This window comes from Spodoptera frugiperda, chromosome 18, assembly GCF_023101765.2.
Source record: "Spodoptera frugiperda isolate SF20-4 chromosome 18, AGI-APGP_CSIRO_Sfru_2.0, whole genome shotgun sequence".
NCBI lineage: Eukaryota > Metazoa > Arthropoda > Insecta > Lepidoptera > Noctuidae > Spodoptera > Spodoptera frugiperda.
In genome coordinates this window covers 3,719,970-3,744,290 of record NC_064229.1, presented here as the reverse complement: position 1 = coordinate 3,744,290, position 24,321 = coordinate 3,719,970, and the positions used below count along the sequence as shown (strand labels likewise).

Below are 24,321 nucleotides of genomic sequence, written 5' to 3'. Positions count from 1 at the left end.
CGAGAAAAACTAACAACGACAATTTTATGAGCAAGCTGCGAATTTTCAAATCTTTTTGCCGCATTCCAACCATTATTTTAATTACAATGATCCTTTGATATCTAACGAGTAACTAACGAAGCGATAAGATTTATAATCATTGGTTTTCTTTCACAAAATTCCCAGATTATCTATACAAATTATTATCTAAGTTTATGATTTGTCCCTTATGTCACAAAACACGTCAACACAGAATGGCATTGGCTATTGAATCGATTGTCCGCGCGCACTCGGTAATCGAATAAAAAATCGGTAATTTACTCGATATGGATCTATTGTTCAATTGTTTAAAAGTTTTGTTGAACTATAATAAAGACCGGGGTTTAATTAGTAATTTGATTTATGTCGAAACTATTATTCGGATTAGTGTGGCGTTGTTGGTGACCTGAGTTTGATTGAAAAAGTTGGTAACAATGATTTTTTTTTTTGAGATTGCATAAACATCTAATATCTTCAATGTAAGGCATGAGAGAGTCAGACTCTTACTAACTAAAACCACCCCGTTCCTACTTTGAGCTTTGAGCCAGAACTCCAGTAACCCATTAGGTAGTCTACAGCTCCACATCAGCCCTGCTGGGCTCTTTTTGGGGTGGTCTTATCGGTAATTGAAGTGCGCGGTCAAATCGGTCCTTAACGTTTCGTATTAAAGCGCAAATTTAAGCTCAGATCCACGCGAGACACAATATGTTGTCTTATATTATATTGTTAGGAGAGGTTAATGTAGTAGACCTCTGAAACTGTACCCTATGTACGAACCCAATAAGTAGTTACATCTCTATTAAGCACATTGGATTCATAACGCAACGTAACTGGTATAAAGTATTGTACCAAAGGACCAACTTTTATTTTGAAACCATAATTAACCAATTACTTCAAAACTTATGGATGACATAACAAGACATAAAAAGAAATCACTTGACCCTCTCTGACATTTGTACACTTATAATTAGATCGTGAACTAAACGATTTATAAATACATATTATCTACGTAGGTACATACTGCAGGTCAAACTACTCCAAACTGCGTAAACATTAATTGATTTTAAACCTTATTACAAAAACTTAAAGTTAAAAGTCTATTAAGGGAATTGAGATAGCTTGATTCGATTGTGTCTGTGCGTACATTATTATTGAAATTAACTATCTTTTCACCTGTGGCTTCACCCGCGTAAAATTTAAAATAAGAACTACTCTCACTAATTTCAGGAGAAGTTATCTCCTGCTGACGCATTTCAAGTCACGCCAAGGGCTCATTATCATGAGTAGCATCGCCCTACAAACAGCGAGTGTCACAAATCAAACTGATTTTTTTATGTTAAAAAGTAAATTATGTTGTACTCTGAAAATGAAGAATTGAAATTGGTTCATATTTCAGTATATTTCAATGTCAATAGCAAATGCGTGGCGTTTGAATATTTGACCATAAGTATTCAATGCAAACAAACAATCAAATGTTTTATCTTTATAATAGTAGCTATAGATAGATAGATAATAATTCAGCCTTAGGTGTTAAAGGCCTACTATTAAATACGTCATCCTTTCTTCAATGTGATCTAATTCTGACCTATGAGCAAAGCTTTGATTGACTCATGCGCAGGTGATTTATACAATCAGTAATTTTGTTATATTATTAAGTATGTGTGTGTTTAATAGTAATTGTTTGTTTGAGAAAGCGTGAGCTTAATTTGAATTGAGTATCGTCAAATTGTCGTGTTGTTTTTGGGAACAATTGCGACTTTTATTTTAGGGGCTTTTACTTTTAGTACATGCCAGCCCCGTTGGGTCTTAAGTAAGCAATACAGCCACACATTATACATATTCTAGGGCATAAGTAACAGGAGTGCTGAGATCTTGAGTTCGATCCTCTAAACTGAACGGACAGAAAAAGATTAAAGTTTTTCGATTTATCTATTCTCAATTACGGATTTATATGGCTTTAGATTGCAACCATATGTACCACTAGGTACTAAGCCACATCAACAACTTAGAACCTTGTGTTTTTAAGTTGGTTTCAAAAATCCTTATTTCTTACTTAGGTATACAAGGAGAACCTTAGGAATACAAGGATAAGAAAGCAGTCGGGTAATAAGGATTTTTTTCTTTCGTGGAAGGAAAGAAGAACACATCAAAAACTTAGAACCTCTTTGTACTTTACAGTCGGTAAACATCTTATTTCTTACTTAGGTCCTATACAAAAAGAAAAGTCCTAACGCTCACCATTACAACCATGAACACGGCCATCGATCATCACAAAATACCAAAACAACTAATTACAATAATTACACTTAAAATAAAAACGAGATGACACACAAGTTGAGGTGTAAATGTTAAGCAGTGATGATGTAATGAACTCCAAGCTGCTCTCGGAACAATTCTCATGCGATCATATCGCTGTATCACGGCATTCGCGGCTTACAGGCGACGTTCGTAATGACTTGCACCGGCTACACGCAATGCGATCCGGTTCCTATTCCGAGATAGATTTATTAAGTGTTTAACTTTTATCCTTTTTTTTTTTGATAACTTAAGCTGATATTTTTAAAGGCGTCTACTAAGGGTTGAATTCATTTTTCTTTTCTTAAAAACGTTGCCCCACATTAGGATTTTCTCTCTTGTGTCGTGGGTGCGTTTACAAACATACAATTTCACATGCGCATAACACCCAGATCCGAAACATTAATTTGTGGATCACACAAAGAGTTGTTCCGTGCAGGAATCGAAGTCGCTACACCTTGCACGGCAACTAGTTACCCGGCCACCGCGGCAACCGTGCAGTCACTATCAGTTGATCCATCTGGTAATTTGTCCCTTATCCATCAATTGCCTAATTAAGTTCCCTAATCAATTTCTCCGATTCCCGCATGTGATGATCAGTATATTCTTTTCTGCTGGCAATATATTCTGCTACTGTTAAACAGAATCCAAAATTCAAAGTATCATGTTTCTCGCCACCATCATTAAACCAAGAGAATCCAAGAGTATCGAAACTCTCCAAAATCTGATTGTATCTGCAACCGTTTAGCTAAATGGTCACGTTTGAATACTTATCTGGATGTAAGCCATGACGTGCATCCTTGGTGCATGACAAAATACTTGGAAATATTGTTGAGTAGTGTTTAAGATTTTTGATAATAAATAATAATGCAGTGTACCTGTGTCAAATGCTGAGTCTCCAATATTTTAAGGCATTAAACTTTCGTATGTGGGAGATTGAATAGAGTAGGGAGTATCCAGTATGCCGCATATTACCTCGCGGGTTACCGGGGCTCCGGCTCGAAAAGTAGGTGTAGGAACGGGGTGGTTTTTAGTCAGTAAAAGTCTGACACTCCCTCTGGCCTCGATCAAGGCGGGAGAAGTCATGACAGCCGTGTTAAATTATGATCACCAACCTGCCTGCCAAGACTGGGAATTATGCCAAACCCTTTAATGTAGACGAGACCTACAGTCCAGCAATGGTCTGTCATGGTAAAGATCATAGTTGATGGCCTATCCATCTCAACAAATACATTGAAAAAAAAATCAATTACCTAGGTACACGATGTTCAACATAAAGAAGGTCTAAAAACAATAAGCTAAAGGACGTCTTTCAATAAAAATATTGCAGTATCATGTTCGCAATGTTTTGGCACTAATTGTGACCCCGTCTCACCCGTCAGGGGTCATACACATGGTTTTATGTACGACAGATTATGAAGACAAAAGCTTAATCGTTTGGAAACAAGTACGGACATTGCGTGATGATTTGCTGGTTTATCTAATTGGAAAGAGAAAGAGTTAGTTTAAATATTTATTTGTTTTGTACACTATAATTTTCCGGAACAGCGAACTGCCTACGGGGTTACCGGCGCTCCCGCTCGAAAAAAAGAACAGGTTAGGCAATGTCCTGTTAGGGATTTTAATTTAAATTTTAAAAAAGACACTCTCATTTTCCCCTTTGGTTTGATGCATTAAGTATTAACTAACATTAGATTTTCCATAAATATCCCATATCCAAATTCAGAACAGTAAGTAATTTGGGGATCACACAAATAATAATTATTATAATAGGAACTATCGTGAGACATTACTAAACCAACTAAATATATCAGTTTACTCACGTAAATATTCTGAGAAAAGCTCTACTAATTTCGAGTCACAGAGGGACTCTTCATCATGAGAAGCGAGCTCAAGAATCCCTCTGCGACTGAGTAAACCGTTATTTTTAATTGACACAAAGACTTTTTTTGGCAATCGAACCCACATTATGTTCATCAGCAACCATTGTTACTCACCTGTAATGTCATAGCAGGTTAAAAGTAGATACTAGAACTACCAAAAACCCCGAACAAGGGTACCAAAGGTCAGAAGTATCACAATTTACTATAATCTGTCATTATAGTGGTTACGCATTGCGTTACCCGAACTTGACCCGTTTGATGGATCTTCTCATGTTTAACTTTAAGTGGACAGTAAATGATGCGTGTGCGAAATATGAATGAGATACCACAGCTCACAATATTATGTTTAGTTGCTAGCTATACGAGTATAGCTGTTTTGGAAGTTAACGATTAGGTATTTTTTACGGCTGGAGTAATCGAACAGTTTTTTTTTATGAAACACGCCCGTAAACGAGCATACGTATCACCTGATGGTAAGTAATCTCCGCCGCCCATGGACACTTGAAACACTAGAGGCGGTACAAGTGCGTTGCCGGCTTTCTGGGGGTTAGGAATTTAAGGGTTGTTGTTCGGGAATCGGGGATTGGGAAGATTGGGAAGGGCGAATTGGGCCTCCGTTGACCTCACTCACACAACGAAACACAACGCAACTGTTGTTTCGTTGTTACAGATGGATCACGTAATAGTGAATGGCCCAATTATTAATATTTTGGAAAGTCTATGTCTAGTCATGACTGTAAACGAGCTAGCTAATTTTCTTTTTCACATCACACATTAACCGCCAAAAATGGCTACTGCTGACCAAAGGACGCAAGGATTTTATTCTCACACGGAAAAGGTTTGTTAATCACCACGATTGCCCAATGCGAGTTGGGCGATTTCAAACTTATAATAGAAGTTATAAGCCCAGGTTATTTTTAGGCCCATTACTCACGATGTTTTCGTTAACCGTTCATCAGTGCTGTACAAAATTACCTATAATTCTGAAAAAGTCACATAGGTACTTGCCGTTGGCTTGGTAGTGGTGGTGTTGGTGGTTGGTGGGTTGGTTAGGTTTCGAACCCACGCCTTCATGCATGAGAAGTGGGGGTCTTAATTAAATCTCCGGGCCAGCATTTTCTTTTTAATAATTTAGTTCACACTATTTCCTATTTCCAAATTCCATGTGAAAATTATTGTAATCCTCAAAGGTTACGCCACTGTTAAAATACGTACCTACTTCTTATTAATATCGTTGAGTATTTAATTAGGAAATATCAAAAGCAAACGCTCCACAAATTAGATCGAGTCGGGGCAAAGTTGAGACGTTGCTTGCGAAATGTTCATCCCGATTCTGTTTGTTTAATTTAAGTAATAAATATGATGAGCATGAATTGTTGGCTAACTTCTATGACGGACGTGAAACCATTTCTGTTTAAAGCTAACTAAGTATTGTTATTTAATTGGATTACTGCTTATATTAGCTTTTACTATCACGGCCTCACAGAAAACTGACGTGAAACAACGCTTGCGTTGTGTAAGTAAGGTTACCGGAGGCCCAATTACCCCCTTTTCCAATCTTCCCAATCCCCGATTCCCCAACAACCCTTAAATTCCCAATCCCCAAAAGGTCGGCAACGCACTTGTAAAGCTTTTGTTTCGGGTGTCCATGAGCGGTGACGATTGCTTACAATCAGGTGATACGTCTGTTCGTTTACCGGCTTATATCATAAAAAATACAGTTTGTACGATGAAAACATTAGAATATGCACAATATATTATAGATAGGTACTTAATATTAGTTCCTTAAAGTAAGGTAATAGCGTATCCTAACGTATGTTTATTCGGAGTGCATCTCTAGCTTTTTACAATAAATACCTAAGGTTTAATTCCTATTTATGTATATGTTTGGTGTTCTACATTTCACTGCAGCTGTAACGTCACGAAGCCACGAAATAAATCAAGGAACTGTGAGTTTTAGTACCTGCACTGCAAACTTAAAACCTTTTTCTTAATTTTATTTTCATCACTTCAGTCTAAATTGTTATTAGTAAACGCCCTATTTCTAGCGAGTGGATTGCAACTATATCCAACTTTATGTTGAAACTTACACCAGATTTTCTCATAACATCGATTGGTAGTAATGGTAGTAAGTAAGTATACGAGATTTAAGTTCACTGTCAACAGTCCACAGCAGGACTTGTCACGTTCCGCGCGCGCCTCATAGAGCCAGGTCACCACAGATGGGGCCCAGTCCCAGTAAGGCTAATGCCCTGAGTTGCAGGCAGCGGCACAGGTTACCGGGGTTCCTGCTCAAAACAGGAAAAGGAACGGTTTTTAGTCAGTAAGAGTCTGATACTCCCTTTTGCCTCACCAAGGCGGGAGAAGGCATCGGATGACTTTCTCATCTCAAAAAAAGGACTATCGACTTAGGGAATTTACCATGACATACTTAGTTTACAAGATTCCGTTATAAAATTATTAATGTAAGACGCTAACCGGAGACATATTTATAATAGTAGCCCTTCATTCATCCTCTGCCGCAACTGTAGTCGCAATAGTAAGAGTAACTTCAATATAATGCCTGAAATATTCAGTTCAGATTAGCCAACTAAGCACTACCTACATAATATTATACCTAGGTATTTTTCATTATATCTAGGTATTTCTCGAGTCTAGGCAGATGGTCGGCTTTGAATGTCTCTGTGCAGGATTTGCATTCAAGCTCTGAATAGAACCGTCTTTTGTTGAAACTATGAACACAAATAATGTTTGGTATACAGTACACTGTATAAGTACCACTATCTGTTGTGACATCTTTATTTATGGAAATTTGTCGCAATTTGTTTTAAAACTTGGTTAGTGTTTGCTAGTTTAGATAAAGGTTATTTTTGTAAAGGACTCTTGAATATGTCTCTAGGTAATGTGCAAGGATGAAGTCTATTTCTAGTCGTCTAGGCAAAGTAATGTTTTCGATCTCATTTGCAGTTAGGTACCTATATTATAATACGAAGCTTGAATTTACACTTTGTATTTAATAATTGCGATATACGAATCGAAATGTAAACTTTTTTCTCGGTACATTTACCACATGGTGATCTGATTAGCAACGCGTTTTAATTAACTACATATTTACATAGGTGCGCACTAAATAAAACCTTAAAGGGATAAATCATCACAATGACTTCACGTTGGGCGAGGCGAGGAGTGTCAAACTCTTTATACTGACTAAAAACCAACCCGTTCCTACTCCTGCTTTTCGAGCCGAAACCTCGGTAACCCGCTAAGTAGTAGAAGTAGAAACACTTACAAAAATAGGTATACATTGGAGCTTTTAAAAAACCAAACAGATTACACTCTAAGTGGTCGTTAGAATAGCCACCAATGATTAAGTAGTAAGATAAAACCTAGGTCCTACTAGGTTTCATTTCTAATCACTGAACTTAGGAACTTAAGTATCTAGTATTGGGATTGCGATAACTTCGGTATTGGCACAATGAGATGATAACACGACGTCAACGTGTCGAAATTGTACCTAGGAATGTTCTAGATTCTGTATCTTTAGGTTCATCATGAATTCAATACTGTTCTTTTCGTATTAAATGAAACAATAGTGGATAGGAGTTTCACTAGTTTCGTTACCCTATATTAAGATGTTCTCTTATGGTCCCGCCCCAGCTTCGCATGGGTGCAATGGTAGTACATTATGCATTTATTATACATATAAACCTTCCTCTTGATTCACTCTATCTATTAAAAAAACCGCATCAAAACCCGTTGCGTAGTTTTAAATATTTAAGCATACAAAGGGACATAGGGACAGAGAAAGCGACTTAGTTTTATACTATGTAGTGATGTCCGTGAATAATAGGTAGGTATACAATTTAAAATTGCATATATGCACTTGTACCTATTCAAGTCATCATGTTATAGAAATCTAAACCAAAAAATTTATTCCAAGTGAATCACCCAAAGAATTGCTCCGTGCATTATTAAGTAGAACAAAAATCAGTCCAAACTATTATTCAGCGTTTCAACCAAATACCAATACATATTACAAATCTTTTTTTAAGTTGTATATTGTTTTAATGCATCAAAGCTTTTTAATCTTCAATATTATCTAGGACTACAGTATCGTATCGTTGACACGCAAAAAGATGTTTCTAACTTCATGTACCTGCCAGTAATTGCTTTTGTCCAGACACAGCGACCTAGTAAATATAATTTAAAATTATCTAGCGTTTATTTGCTCGCCAGGTTAACCCACAAACAAACAATTAATAGTTTGACCAGTGGAAGCTGTGGGTAAACCGCAACCATCGCAGAAGCTAAGTAACCTAGTTTGCGAAAACTTTACGTTTGCAAATCGTACTCATCCCTTGGTAAGCGGTGGTGGTTGCTATGGCAACGGTGATAAAAGCCTGCGCGTGCGCACCTCGCCACAGTCCGCGCGCACGCTAGCGCTCTGTACGCACTCGGTGAGTTGTTTTTTTTTTAATGTAAATTATGTTTCTAGTTCGGATTTTCTAGTGTTCTATATTTTGAGTTCAGTTTTTCGAGTTTATTTTTAAGGTTTTCAGTGATTATATTGTCGGTTTATGGGTTAAGGTGAAGAGTACATAGGTTCGTTAATTTAAAGGAAACGTACAGTAAAAAATATTTCAAATGTAAATAAACATTTTTTTATTCCGTATTTATGGAACAAAGATTATTTTAACGTATAAATTGTAGATAAACTTAAGCTAAATTTAAAATAACCAGATACTATTTTTAAATACTAACGAGAACTTTTTCAGAAACCGGTATCTATAACTCTTAAACTAACATAATTCTATCTAAACAATAAAACTGTGAGTTTGTGTATATCTAAGTATTAAAACAAATTATCATAACTAAACATCAAGTGGATATAAACATCTATCCAATAGATTACCGAGCCTCCGGCTCGAAAAGCAGGAGTAGGAACGGGGTGGGTTTTAGTCAGCAAGAGTCTGACACTCCCTCTCGACTCGCCCAAGGCGGGAGAAGTCATTAGATGAATTTACGCCCTCAAAAAAAGTTAACAAAATAAAAAATAAAATAACTCACACAGTAAACTAAATACCTAATACACAAGTTACTAGTATTTCAAACATGTGCTGAAAATCTAGATTTTGTCTAATTTTGACTAATGAACATATTTAAGCTTAAGGATGTGACTTCAGTTAAGTTTGAGGACGCGGCTTTGTCTGTAAAAGAGTTACTATTTAGAACTAAACTAACTTTTTCTTTGCACTTAATTGTTTCTTCTACAGTTTTGCATTTAGTAACATTAGTTAATAATAATAATTTTGAAGTGAGTTCAACTTTGAGAATTGGACATTTTTAGAACTTTACTAGTACTTAGGAACTTTTTGCTAGCTAGCTCTAGATAGCTCTTTAATTGAGAAAGTTCAAAGCACCTAGTCAGGAATTTACCATGATGTTCAACAGTCTTCAGACCACCACAGATAGAGCCCTGTGGGGCTGATGCCCGACCCGAACCTGCGGACTACCTAGCGGGTTACCGGGGCTCAGAGTCTGACGTTAACTCTCGCCTCACCCAAGGCGGGAGAAGTCTAAATAATAAATGATATTTATATTTGCAAATAGGTTACAAGATAACACTTTTACACGTCAATCTTTTAAATAACGAGATGAGTCTGGCATTTCCTATCGGACCACTCTGAGACAAACGGCCGAAACAAACTCAAAGACCATGGATAACTTTCGTCCCTTAAAAAAGCATGATGTTCGACAACTTAAGCCTACATGTAATGTATTGTATGCCTAGGCTGTCAACATCTTTCTAACGCATTGAAGAACAGTTAAACAGAGATAGGTACAATTTTATTTTATTTAAATAAAAAAACGTAGCCACATTAGGATTTTCTCCTGTGTCGTGGGTGCGTTTACAAACATACAAGTTCACATGACACCCAGACCCGGAACAACAATTTGTGAATCACACAAATAGTTGTTCCGTGCGGGAATCGAACCCGCTACACGTTGCACGGCAGCCAGTTGCCCAGCCACCGCGCCAACTGTGCACACAATACAAGCAATTCATAAAACAACAGCAGTAATTACCTATAAAGCTACACAAACATAACCCACCCAACAAAACGGCAATAAATCGCAGCAACCATACATACAAATCCGCGATAAATTCCTAAACAAATTTCCAAGATTACAAACACAATAATAATTATTTCGTTTCTTAAAAAAAAAATATTTCGTTTCGTACCTTAGACAATGTTGCTTACATTCTTTTCACACTGGTTTTGTGTTGTCTGTGGTTGACAATGAGCTCTTTTTGTCTATGTTAATATGTATGAACAATCGATGCATTGCACTGCTGACTAGAATGCTAGTCTCGAGACTCGGTAGTAGGTTTCAGAGATCCGTTTATTGTTTTCAAATATATAATTTTGTGGGTTTTGTTTTGGTGTTGGTCGCTTTTGTTTATGTTTGTTATGATGTATGGTATTGTATGGTTAAGGTGGGTTTTTGATGGGGTCTTTTGTGTGACTTTATGTCTTATTCGTTATAATATCTAAAGTCTATTTTCCTTTAAATAAATTTGAGAAAAGATGTTAGGAAATGAACATCTTAAATTAGAATGCAACACAAGGCAATTAAATTAAAACTATGGAATCAATATAAATTCCTTCTCCGTTATATTCAATTACCTAGTTGCAACAAAATATTTATAGACAAATAAATGTATAATTTAACGTCTTTGTACATACCACTGTCAGTATTATTAGACGTTTTTACATTCATCATATTTTTTTTATTTATTTGCTACATTTCAATACAGTTTTACATATTACACCATTCAACCAGAGAAACCTAGTTTGTTTTGGTACTTGGTGCTTGCTTAAGAGCTTTTACAAAACCTGTTAATAATGACAATAAAGCATTTTCATTAAAAGTTTAAAACAGTAAACTATAGGATGCCTACAATAGACAGAACCATTCACTCCATGAAACTCGCTCTTCGCTAAAATCTTATGAATTAACGTTCAGCAATTACGAGCGTTAGTTTCGCACACATTGTTTCCGTTACCACCAATTTCAAACTAATCTACTTACCCTACTTCCGTTCAGTGTTTGCATCTTTAAAAGTTAATACAGCCTTCACATATTATTCCTAGTTTTTTGCCCGAAAACTTTATTTTTTTCTGCAAACATCACATTTTTAAAACCTCTGACCACTATTACCTGTGACCACTATTAATCATCTATTGTGGGGGTCACTCGCTAAATTTATCAGTTCCGAAACCCCCTTACAAAAAACATAACAAATCAATTACCTAATATCTCGTACAATAATGAGAAATACGTACTAATTTAAAAACAACTGTACTGTCCAATGACTTCTCACGCCTTGGGCAAGGCAAGAGGGAGTGTCAGACTCTTACTGACTAAAAACCACCCCGTTCCTACTCCTGCTTTTCAAGCCGGAGCCCCGGTAAACTTGCTAGGTAGTCCGCAGCTCCAGACAATAATACTGTGCACTGGCAACTAGTAATGTCGGGGTAAAATTAAAAATTAAATAATAGTTCTTTGTCCAAGACTGTATACCTACTTGTTACTTGACTGATGCATTCGCAACCACTGTATGAAAAATGCGTTTTTTTTATACGTAGGTCTTATTTAGTAACTAGAATCTCACACTCCTTCTCGCCTCATCTAAGGCGGAAGAAGATACTGGATGATTTGCCCCTCTCAAAAAAAATACATAGGTCTTGTAAGTGTTAAAATATAGACACTAATTGCTAGAAACTAATTGATTACAGACTATAGACACGGTAATCTATAGATTGAACATACTTTAATCTTTACAGTTAAAATAAACATTAAAAAGATGCGTGAAAGTTAATCGTTTAACTAGGAAGTTCTATTTTTAACTATTATAAGCTAAGAAACAAATTATTACAAAAATGTATTTTGTTTTGATTGCCTCATAGTGAAGGGCAAATTAAAGTTATGTATTGACAATTTGACATGTACATACATAGGTAAGCCTATTGAAAGCAAACTAGATATATTGAGAGAATGGACGTTTTTTACCAATTAGTGTCAATAAATTCAATATGTATGGAAACTAAATAATAACACAATGTCACGTTGAACATGAGCTTTTTTTCCTATTGAGGTGACAAATTATATTATATCTGTAGGTAGGTACTATAATATTTGTAATAGGTAGCTGTTTTCAAAACTAGAAGTATCATCCCACGAATTTTGGGTTCTGTAACATCCATTCACTATACCTAACAATAATAATTGCTGTTAAATATCCTTTACTTTTATGTCGTTACTTTTCTACAAAAGTCCTTAATTCTAGAGAACCTTAAGGCCCAATTGGTATGGCTTAACATCATTTGTATGTGAAAACGCAAGATTGGTGGAAAAGGGAACATATTATTGCGTGGATGGCCTGCAGTGATGCGTGGGTCACGTTCCATCACTCCGACAGATTCAGAACTAGACCTCAGGCTAGCTGTACTTAGGTGACCTAGGTGTTAAGTGTAGGCCTATTTCTATTGAAACGATTTGAGAAAACTATAGTGCAATATCTACGGAGCCGCGGAAGACTTAACGAGTAGCCAGGGCACCGACAAGGAATGAGGGGTTTTTAATCAATAAAAGTCTTTCACTCCTGGAGGACTCTTGAATGATTTTCCCTCCTTAAAAAAACCAGTATAGCAAATATAATTATATTTCGGAACTAATGCTTCTAACTGTGAAAATGACCGAAATCAAAATCACTTCAACATATTTTTATATTAACTATTGTGAGACATATTAAATTAACTAAAAATCACGGTTTACTCACGTTAATTAATGGAGAAAAGCTCTAGATACTAGTTTGGGTCACAGAGGGATTCATGACATATGACCGCTTGCGCAAACGAAGCGATGTCGTGCAGCCTATTCTCTTCAAAATATTTTGCTATGGTTATAGCAAATACACAATACCACATTTAACCATAACTATCAGGCTCATCACTGATCAGAGACCCAATCACCTAAGTAGAAGTAGGTAATTGTAATGATAGCTCACAATGTAGGTTATACCAACTAATAAGACAGGCTACATCCCATCCATACTCATTTACTTATCTACGTATTACTGTAATTTCCTACATTCGTGCAGTTTTTATTATATTTGATTAGGCAGTTGTTACCATGGCTACCTAGTTGTTATTTTATGTGATTGATTGTTTATTTATTTTATGTCTTAGGTACCTATGTGTTTCTAGATGGCCAAGGTGTCAATATTAATTATTATAGTCTTATTACTGCCGATTTCAATAACCGATCTCAATACAAAATCTTTAGATTAAGATCGATTTTTGACATTAGTTCTATAGAGTTTCTGTCAAAAATGGAGATCGATTCAAAGATTTTGGATTCACCACTCGACACTGGCAGTATAGTCGACAACATTGTATTGGAGACTCGGTTGCCATTCAAGAAGAAGAAAGAAAAAGATTTTGAATTAAGATCGGTTATTGAAATCGGTAGTTAGAGGAACGGATTTGAACTGAAGATATTTTTTATCTAAGGCGTAACTAATAAACATTTATTGGCCCATGGTTAAAAATTATTAAGTTTCTTATTGGTCCTTCAATCCCAAAAATGTTACTTTAGTTAAAAAGATCAATTTTATGAATTGTTTTTTATATTTAAAGATTTTTTTCTTTATTTCAGATTTAGTTTAAGCCTAGAGGTGCAGCACCAACACTATGCTGCGTTTGTCAATTTTTTGCAGTGAGTATGACAAGTATTCCTCTATTTTTTAATTAAGTTAAAAATATATGTTTGAAAGCAATGAGGTTTTACCAAGTTAAATATAATATCTACCTATCATTGTTTGAAAGCTTTGTATAGTGGAAACTAAAATACTATCGGATAATCTGATTTATAAATAAGCAGTTACTGATATGTGTCTTTTTAGAAACCACCTAAACTAAGTAAAAATCTATAAATAGTAAAATAGTAAATAAATAGTAAGTGGTATGTATATATTATATATAAGTAGTAGGAAGTAGATATATGTAATGGTATTATGTAGGTATATTAGTCCAGTCAAATAAGGTTAAATTAGGTAAGAATCTCGGAATGCGAGATACCCAGCTGTAATTTTGTATATACTTGTATATTGACCCCCTAAAACTTGTCTCAAAACCTACATAAGGTAGGGTGTAAGCAACCCTTAAAATTCAGGGTCAAAGGGCACAAAAATCGTTTTTTTTGCGGTTTTTTCGAAATATCTCATTTCCTATGGGTTTTTGGCAATTGTATTTAATAGCAATATTGTAGCATACAAAATTCTCTACAACTTTTGTATAAACTTTTTTATACGGTGAACCGTTTTCGAGATAGAGGGCGGAGAGCGCGCGGTCACTGCATCTCTTCAAAAAAAATTTTTTCGTCTCACCTATCCGTGATGGTTGTCTATGGATAGGACATTAAAAAATACGTCATGGTTCCTAAAATCATTTTTCGTCAAAATCAATCGTTTGAAAGATAGACGCTTCCAAAGTGGAAAAATGAGGTCTATAGAATGTGTCCTGCCCTCTAACTTTTAAAATAAGTGAGTAAGAAAACTAAAAAAAATATATGCTGTAGATTTTAATGGAAACTATCAATGAAAATTGGTTTGAACGAGATATCATAATTCGTTTTTAAGAATTGATTAAAAGAATTGAGAAAGTAGAAAATTAAGTGTGTTTTTATTAAAAATGCATCAATTCTTAAAAACTAATTATGATATCTCGTTCAAACCAATTTTCGTTGAAAGTTTTCATTAAAATCTACAGCATATATTTTTTTTAGTTTTCTTACTAACTTATTTTAAAAGTTAGGGGGCAGGACACATTCGATAGACCTCATTTTTCCACTTTGGAAGCGTCTATCTTTCAAACGATTGATTTTGACGAAAAATGGTTTTAGGAACCATGACGTATTTTTTTATGTCCTATCCATAGACAACCATCACGGATAGGTTATACGAAAAAAAAATTTTTTGAAGAGATGCAGTGACCGCGCGCTCTCCGCCCTCTATCTCGAAAACGATTCACCGTATAAAAAGAAAGTTTACACAAAAGTTGTAGAGAATTTTGTATGCTACAATATTGCTATTGAATACAATTACCAAAAACCCATAGGAAATGAGATATTTCGAAAAAACCGCAAAAAAACGATTTTTGGGCCCTTTGACCCTGAATTTTAAGGGTTGCTTACACCCTACCATATGTAGGTTTTGAGACAAGTTTTAGGGGTCAAAATACAAGTATATACAAAATTACAGCTGGGTATCTCGAATTCCGAGGTGAATTCCTAAATTGACTGGACTAATATTACGTTTCCATATTATTTAAATATATATTGGTATATAATAATATTTGTGTAAGTAAATATATTGAAGGTATTATGCAACTTTTAGCTTTTCCGGATTTATCTCTGCATCGCCCAATGGTTTGACGAGTAGAAAATGCCTACGGCATTTACTTTTAGCCCTCCTTATGTACACATTTATGTACATGAAGAACTAAATAAAATAAATCTATTATATAAAAATAAGTCGGGTTTTCCTTCCTGACGCTATAACTCCAGAACGCGCGAACCGATTTCCACGGTTTTGCATTCGTTGGGAAGGTCTTGGGCTCCGTGCGGTTTATAGCAAACAGAATTCAGTAATAATTTAAGAGAAAAGCAGTAAAAGTCATTAGTCAAAGTCATTTGACGTTTTAGATAAGCTTGTCTCGTTCTGGCGTCTTTATTTTATCGTAAAAGGTCCTTAGGTACGCCTAAATAAAGGTTTCCACACAAAATTCTCCTCAAATCAAACACGTACGCACGCAACCTCTTCACCTGAGGATAATCAAGGAATTATAGAAAATGACACCACTCATGAAACCTCCACGCAATTTCTCTCAGCCTCCCATCTCTTACATAATCTGTGGTCTAAGGATTTATGGTTTCAATTGCTTGTCATTAGGGATACTTATTGCAGCTGCAATTAAAAGGTTAATTATTAACCAGGCGGTAATTTTAAAGAGGATGTTTTGAAGTATTGACATTCTTTACTGTACGGTTGGCTTGGTGGCTGGCGCGCAACGGGTAGCGGTTTCGATTCCCAGATCAGGCTGGAAAATATTACTGGAGTTTTTTCGGCTTTTAATTTCTCGATAGTAGCACGGAGTCTGAAATTGAGCCCAGTATATGGCCTCAGTATATTGCATTAGGCTCACCCCCTATTATATGGCACGTATAGCGCAAATTGTGAAAAGTAGGTGTACATTGTACAGTAGCATCATATGCGTTAATGTGCAACCTCTGCCTACATAAAAGGCTTGACGATACACACAAACACACACACACACCATTTATAAAAAATCATGCTACCGTTCTGTATTTTGTTTCTCATATTGATAATTCCCTGAAGGTAAGTCCTGAGTTTAGGAACTTAATTAAAAGAGGTCGTAGTCCAGACAACTTTGGGAACCACTGCCATAAACTATATAAGCGGTTCCTAAATGAGTATCACTCGGTTCCCAACAATTTGCTCGTCAAGTTGATCCGTCGTGAGATCTGTTTGCCATATCATTGCAGTGGACATCTAATGCATCTTGCGACATCGACAAGTGTTAAGCGATTTCTTTCTTTAAGGTCGTTGAAATTGATTTCAATTTTGATTGTGTTTAGATGATGAGTAGTTGTAGGTACCTACTATGAGAATAATATTTAAATTTAGAATAGAATTGTGTTAAATGTTTGATACAATAGGGTTGACTTTCGAAGTCTTTTCAGCACCCTTATTCCTTGGTCGACATTAAGGAAAAATATTTTGTATTAATTTCCATTCTCTTTATTTCTTCTATTCTATCTGTTATTGGATGATGCCATGATCATGAATACTTACTTCCATACTCAGAGTCATTTGATGGTAACTTAACGTCCTTAGTAATTGTTTTCGGAACAAAATCGTTACTAAGGAATAGTTTAAGTAATCATTAAATGTCTCTGAGTACAGCCGTTAGTTACTTAGGATCGGCTGTTAGTTTGGTGTTCATGTCATTTTCTCTTGCCAAGGAGAATTTGTGAACTAAAAAGTGCCCAAAAAACAATACACACGAGTTTTATCTTAACTGACATCTTAAGTAGCCTTTCCTATTTGCAAAACAGCTTATACAACTAAACTAATGAAGAAACGGCGACACAAACTGTAACACTGAATTAAATAAGCATCTTCGCACGTTATCCCACCAACTTAACAATGCGGCCCCGAAACTACAACTCCAACTAAAATAAACTTTACGCCCCCGTCATTAAGTCGCTTTTAATTGCACTTTCGATTGTCCAACTGTAAACTTAAGTTGGTACAATTTGAATCTTCCTTGTTCCATTGTTGTATAGCGATCGTGACGGAAAGCACGATAGATGCGCCATCTAGTGGTGAGACTGTGGCAAAGAACTATTTTGAATATGGAACACTTCCCTGTTTGAAATTCGAACAGCAACGAGTCGAGAAACTGGAGCAACTTTGCTCTATGGCTTGGCATTAGGTACAAAGGAGGTTGTGATTGTATGAAGATGTTATTTTCGTAATTTCAAAGACTAAAATGGAAGTATAGAGCTATAGAGTCACGATGCTGCATCCCATACAAGATCAAATTGAATGTATCATGCATGTGCGAATCAATTTGCGGTATCATCAATTGAAAAGTTGTGAAATAATTTATTATTTCAAAACCGGTTTTCTTGATAAGGAAGTTGAATTAAGAATATGTGATGTAATTTTCCAGAAAACACTACGGTATTTTTGTGTAAAAATTAAGAAGCTCCATTTTGTTGATAAAAACACTCTCGGACCTACCATAGATTGTAATAGGCTAGTTTTAGCAATTGTAAAAAATCCGAAGTTTAGGTAACCGATTTCCGAATTCACAGTTTAACTATTATCTGATATAAAGCAACTACGTAACCTACGTAGATGTGCTATGCTGTCTTAAATCTAACTAGACTTACCTATACAACTATAGTAACCTAACCAAATAAGGCTTATGCCCCAATAAAGCCTATTTTGAAAATTTCCCTCTTCCCGATTTCAAATGGTCGCCAAAGTTTGTAGAAGTGTGCATGCACATTACTTAACTAATTTGAGCACAGCAAGCAACCCGTGCCGCGATTATGTTGGAACCTACAGACGAAAACAATCACGACGTGGAGCGCACTTTAGTTTTTATAAAATTCGAGTAGCGTAAACTGTTAGTATTTTTATATTTATCAGTATACGACGTGCCGTGTTTTGTCTGTATGACAATTATACCTTTAGCCATCTCCTCACATAATTGAAATACCTATAACATCGGTGTATTTCATATAATCGTTTTTTTGTTTACCTATGTGCCATGCCCTAATAAAGCCTACAAAAAAAACGTGTAGGCCTTATTACGGCACAGTTGTTTTTCAGTAATTTCATAGAAAACGGATCACCAGCTTCTGTCAAAAAGAACGCCAATGGATTTTGCAAAAGATGGAAAACGCTGTTAAAATGGTAGAAATGGGTAAACGGGGTGAATAGATACAGAAAAGGGGTGAATGGATATCGGGAAATTCTTCATAGTATCTATTCACCCTGCGAATTTAGTGCACCCTGTTTTACCCGGTAGGCTGCTGCAGCCAGATATAACTTCCAAACTACACGAAAGCTAGGTCGGTCGCTGAATTGGCTACAGAACAAGAAGTTATTCTCATTCGTTTGACTGATGCTGGGGTACCGATGACTTCAAAGATGTTACTTGGGTATTACATGATGAGAAACTCGTTTAGCCTGATGTATAATGACAAAATTAATTAATAAGATCTCATTACATTTATTATAAGCATTGACAAAGTTTTATTATAATTAAGAAGTTGAATAGGTACTTACTAGTTTTTATTGAGGCTTTATTAAGACATAGGGTTCCCAATAAGGCCAAAGTGACACTTTAGTTATTTGTGTTTACAAAATTGTAATTTTTGTTTCTAAAGCCATTTTGATTCCATTATTACAAAGTTTAATAAATAAATATAAGATTTTGAAATTATCAGCCCATTGTCATTTTAAACCTACGAGCTAGGCGGTAATAAAAATAAGGTAGGCCTTATTTGGTTAGGTTACCTTACAATTTGTAGCTTACAATCTAAAAACATTAGTTTTAAAGCGATAATCGATGGAAATCCTCCTCATCTTTAGAACTACACTATTCAGTATTCCTTTTAAGTAGAACTTAAGCTTAACAAAAATAGTGAACCCCAAACAATTTTAGTTCATATTCCGCCTTAGTAGAGTTGGTATTTATTTGAAACGAAATATAGACAAGCAAGGATGAGAATGTTAAATAGGTTTCTGAAGATCTGTTCGAGACGCCGTTTGTCTCTATATTCTGTACCTACCTAATGACCTGGAGACCTAGAAATGAAATTTGTTTACATATTTCTTTAAATACACTAAACGTAAAGTTACTCCTTTTATCTCCCCAAAAAGATCTGTTTAAGTCATTTAAACAATGAACGACGATTTGATTTACATTATATATTTTATGAAATTAATTAAAAGAAAACGGTTTACTAAACGTAAATATTTAGTAAAGCTCTACTAGTTTCGAGTCACAGAAGACCTCTTCATCATGAGCAGCGTGCGCAGACGCGGCGACGTCGCGCAACCTATTACAGGCACGCTGCTCATGATGTTTTTCGTTAATTTAGTACGTCTCGCGATAGTTATTAGGTATACAAATATTTTTGTGAGTAAAATAAAAATTGTACTACTTCTTCGGAGGGTAAGAATTTTGTAATCTAGTACCGATGAGGACATAGTGCGATGGACTTGACACCTATGACAAGAATTTCGCACAGAAAACTTTGCGCAGAGAGGAGTGGTAGGAGAGTATGGATATATGCCTTTGCCCTAGAGCAGGACGATCATGTCTAAAAGTATAATAAAAGTAGGAGTAGTATAGTATATAAAATAGTACCAAGACTAACCAATTATTTTCTAGATTCTCAATTTAGAACCTACGACCTACCTACGATTGTTTCTATTAGGAAGGCACTTAGGTACCTAAATTAGGTTATGTAGGTACTGAGTGATTACCCGCTTGCGAAACATGACCGTGTCTGCCGTGTCAACTGACCATTTGTGATGAGAACAATCTCCACCAACATTTAGGTCCCATCATTAGCATTTAGTTTACTTACGAAATGTTTAGATTATATCTTTATTTTCTTAGAAAAAAGATTTAGTGGGTAATGAATACAAAGTAAATACGTAGTAAGTATTATGGACATTTCAATCTTAATATGGGGTAACACATACTGTGGACGCATCGCAGCCGTGTGTTATCAAGGACTTCTCCCGCCTTGGGCGACACAACAAGCAGTATCACTAGTATCAGTCTCTTACTGATTAAAAACCACCCCGTTCCTACTCCTGCTTTTCGAGTCGGATCCTCGGTAACTCGCTAGGTAGTCCGCAGCTACGGTTTGGTATCAGCCCTACTAGGCCCCATCTGTGGAAGTGATGACCCTCTTGCAATCTTAATTCTGCCTTGATAGAAATTTATGTGGCCAATCCGGTATGTTGTGAAAGCCCACAGTCCAGCAATGGACTTTGGGACTACCACGGGCTTGATAATGAACAACTAATAAACACCACTCGACTATCAATTTCGATTACTGCAAGTAGAACCTACTTCTATCTGAAGGTATTTAAGATAAAATTATCTTAATAGATTCTTAGCCTTAAGTAAAATCTAGCTGGCAAATTGCTCTATTCTTCTAAGAAAACTACTTACGCATACATAAGCACAAGCACCCATGTAATCGCTCAACGTTTTGTTTGAAATTACTTCCATGTAAAACCAATTTGCTAATAGATCGGATATGAGATAATGCATCTAAATTACTCTATGAACTTAATTAAGATGGTTACATTGTCTATTCTCAATATTTTTCAATTCTATTTGAAAAAGAATACTATAAAAGACCGGTAATTGAATACTTCTTAAAGAGATTATATTTTTAGAGATCCTTGTCTTACGCCTTTCTTAAAATGTAGGTAGGTACCTTCCTATTTGGTACCCACTTAAAGTCTTCAGCTATCTCTTTGTAAATCATATATCCCTCATCGAATTCTCCAATGGCCTTTAAGTCGTTATCTTTAACTCATTAATGCTTTCTTGTCGTCTTTTACGCATATTATATAGTAGGTACTGTTAGATATTTAATCCATTACGAAGAATCGAAGCTTTAGAACACCTTTTGAAACCTACTCCTAAAAGATAAATGGGCACTTAACCACTTATTTTGAAAACAAAGAGATAAAAATCAGCTATTTGTAATCACAAAAAAAAACAATTAAAGACGTTGTAATTCCTAAACGTTACGTTTATTTCCCGCCAACTAGCGGCCGCCATCTTGCGACATTCCGTCGATATCACACCGTTCTGTCCCACGCGATCTCATCTTGTCTATTGTACTGAGGCCTCAGGGTGTATCCTCAATTGGAGTAGATGCTACGTGCTAAATGATTAAAGATTGGACAATCTAAGTTTATCAAGTTCAAGTAAATTGTCAGGATTGCTATTAGGACAGAGATTTGATTCCAACAGCTATTTTTGGTACTTTGGTTTTGGATGGTGGTGGTGGATACATACTTGCCAAATAATAATCATATATTTATTTAAAACACTCTAAAATTATATTTTTAAACATTACTTATAAAATAATTATTATTATTATGTAGTCAATATCATGTCAAATTATAGCAGTAAATAATTATAATAAATCATTTGATAATTTATATTTGAAACATTAATACCCCCAAGGCCAGAGGATTTTGAGAGATTTTCAGAGAGCTCGAACTTATATTTTAAACTTCTATTTTGCAGTGGTACTGGCCCTTGCTGCCGCCCAAAATGGATATGACTACAACAGGCCCAACAGGCCGTTTGGTCAGGGAACATCCAGCAGACCTGGGACATCATCTGGATCCGGAGGCACCACGACAACATCATACCCTATAAGACCACAAAACGATGACTTCAGCGGCCCCAGTGGACCAACCACTGGCTACCCTTCCGGACCTCAAAATTACCCAGGATCAGGAGGCCAAAGACCAGGGTACCCTGGCTCTTCATACCCTGGTCAAGGACCTAGTGGACCATCAGGCAGCTACCCCGGTCAATCCGACTCATCCTACCCTCAAGGGTCACGTGGCCCATCTGGATTCCCCGGTCAAGGATCTAGATATCCTGGACAGGGTCAAAATTATCCCGGCTCTGGATCTGGAAACAACTTCGGCACCACTAGTTTCTCTGACAGTGATAATGGCAATTACGAGGGTGGGGACTATTCGGCTATTCCTGGCGAACCTGATATAGACTATCCCATTTTGTCCTACATTCCTCAAACCTCCTTCAGCTGTAAAGCTCAATCTCTTCCTGGGTACTATGCTGATGTTGACGCCCGTTGTCAAGTTTTCCACGTCTGCTCCAATAACAGAACGTACGACTTCCTATGTCCTAATGGAACCATCTTCTCCCAAGAAGACTTCGTCTGTGTATGGTGGAATCAGTTCTCCTGTGAATCCGCTCCTGGCCTTTACGAATTGAATGCTAAACTCTATGACTATTCCATTAAAGGATCTTCTGATGACTACTCTAGCTTCAACGACTACTCTGGATCTTCCTATCCAGGTGGTAGAGGACCACAAGGGCCATCATCTTACCCTGGTTCTGGCTCTTCTCGGCCATCGAACTACCCTGGTAGTTCGGGACCATCAACTCCTTACCCCGGTATACAATCGACCAGCTCATACCCTGGTTCCCAAGGCCCATCAGGTGGATACCCAGGGCCTCAAGGTCCCACTGGAAGTTACCCAGGATCACAAGGCCCATCAGGTAGTTATCCCGGTTCACAAGGACCATCAAGTAATTACCCAGGCTCCCAAGGTCCGTCTGGAAACTATCCAGGGTATCCTGGATCCGGTTCTGGTCCACAGGGACCTTCTAGTGGGCCAAGTGGGTCTGGGTACCCAGGATCAGGTTCCACTACACCCTATCCTGGATCAGGGTCGGGTAGTCAGGGATATCCGTCAGGTAGACCAAGTGGGCCGAGCTTTAATGGAGGTGGTAATAGGGGAAGACCTGCTCAGAAACCGAACAGAGAATATCTCCCGCCTAGAAATTAATTAAGACCATCATAAGACTAGAAACATGTTAATAAGCGTACCTGAATATTATCCATAAATTGCAATTATTTCAAAACAAATTCTTAATGTAAGAGCCCGGAGCGTTTACTCTTGAAACCAATTTCAATGTCAATGCAATTTCAATCCAATAAAATCTCAATAATTATTAAATGTCAAAACTATACAACCCCGAATACAACCCAACTCTTAAAATAGTGTTCAGCGTGCTTACCTATGTAATATAAAGCCAAACTCAATAACATTTAGTTCATTTAATACCCACGCAATACGAATGCAATGGGCGCTAGTGTTGCAACTCAAGAGTACGAAATTTCACAATATAAATAAATCGATCGGAATTGGATTCAAGAGCAAGCCCCCTGTTATTATTGGAATATTTCCTAAAATTAGGTGCCAGTATTAAGCACAAATTGACAAACGAAAGTTGGTGCTGACTTTTTTATAACAATAAGTAATTAAATACTTTAATGCTATTACTTTAAGGACTATTTATTAGAGTTATGTTACTCATAAGTTTTACATTTTATTCATCGAATTTGCTTAAGTATGATTAAGTTAATATTGGTACAAAATTGTGATGTTGAAACCGAGAGTTACCAAAACTAGTATTTTTTGTTACTTATAAAACCATATTAAGCTTTACGAATAACACTTTGATTGTAAATACACAATATACTTATTACGATAATATAATTTCTGTAATCGAATAAATGACTTAGCAACATTAATTTTATAGTGTTTTCTTGCTTAGGTACTTATTACTTTTTTTAAGGGCGGAAAATCATCCTATGACTTCTCCCGCCTTGGGCGAGGCGAGGGGGAGTGCCCCGGTAAACCCGCTAGGTAGTCTGC

General features: G+C 36.3%; 1 protein-coding gene across 1 annotated transcript; it reads left to right on the top strand.

Annotated features, from left to right (window-relative positions):
* Positions 1-8,582: 8,582 nt before the first annotated feature.
* Positions 8,583-24,197, top strand: LOC118277836 (spidroin-2-like). Its single transcript, XM_035596793.2, has 3 exons — positions 8,583-8,653; positions 13,920-13,979; positions 22,148-24,197. The coding sequence occupies exons 2-3, from the start codon at positions 13,955-13,957 to the stop codon at positions 23,446-23,448; spliced, it is 1,326 nt and encodes a 441-aa protein (XP_035452686.2). The 5' UTR covers positions 8,583-8,653; positions 13,920-13,954; the 3' UTR covers positions 23,449-24,197.
* Positions 24,198-24,321: the final 124 nt, after the last annotated feature.

Excerpts from the sequence above, each read along its gene's own strand:
- LOC118277836 (XM_035596793.2), top strand. The coding sequence starts at position 13,955 with ATGCTGCGTTTGTCAATTTTTTGCA. Across the intron at positions 13,980-22,147 it reads GCGTTTGTCAATTTTTTGCA|TGGTACTGGCCCTTGCTGCC; the intron begins GTGAGTATGACA and ends TCTATTTTGCAG.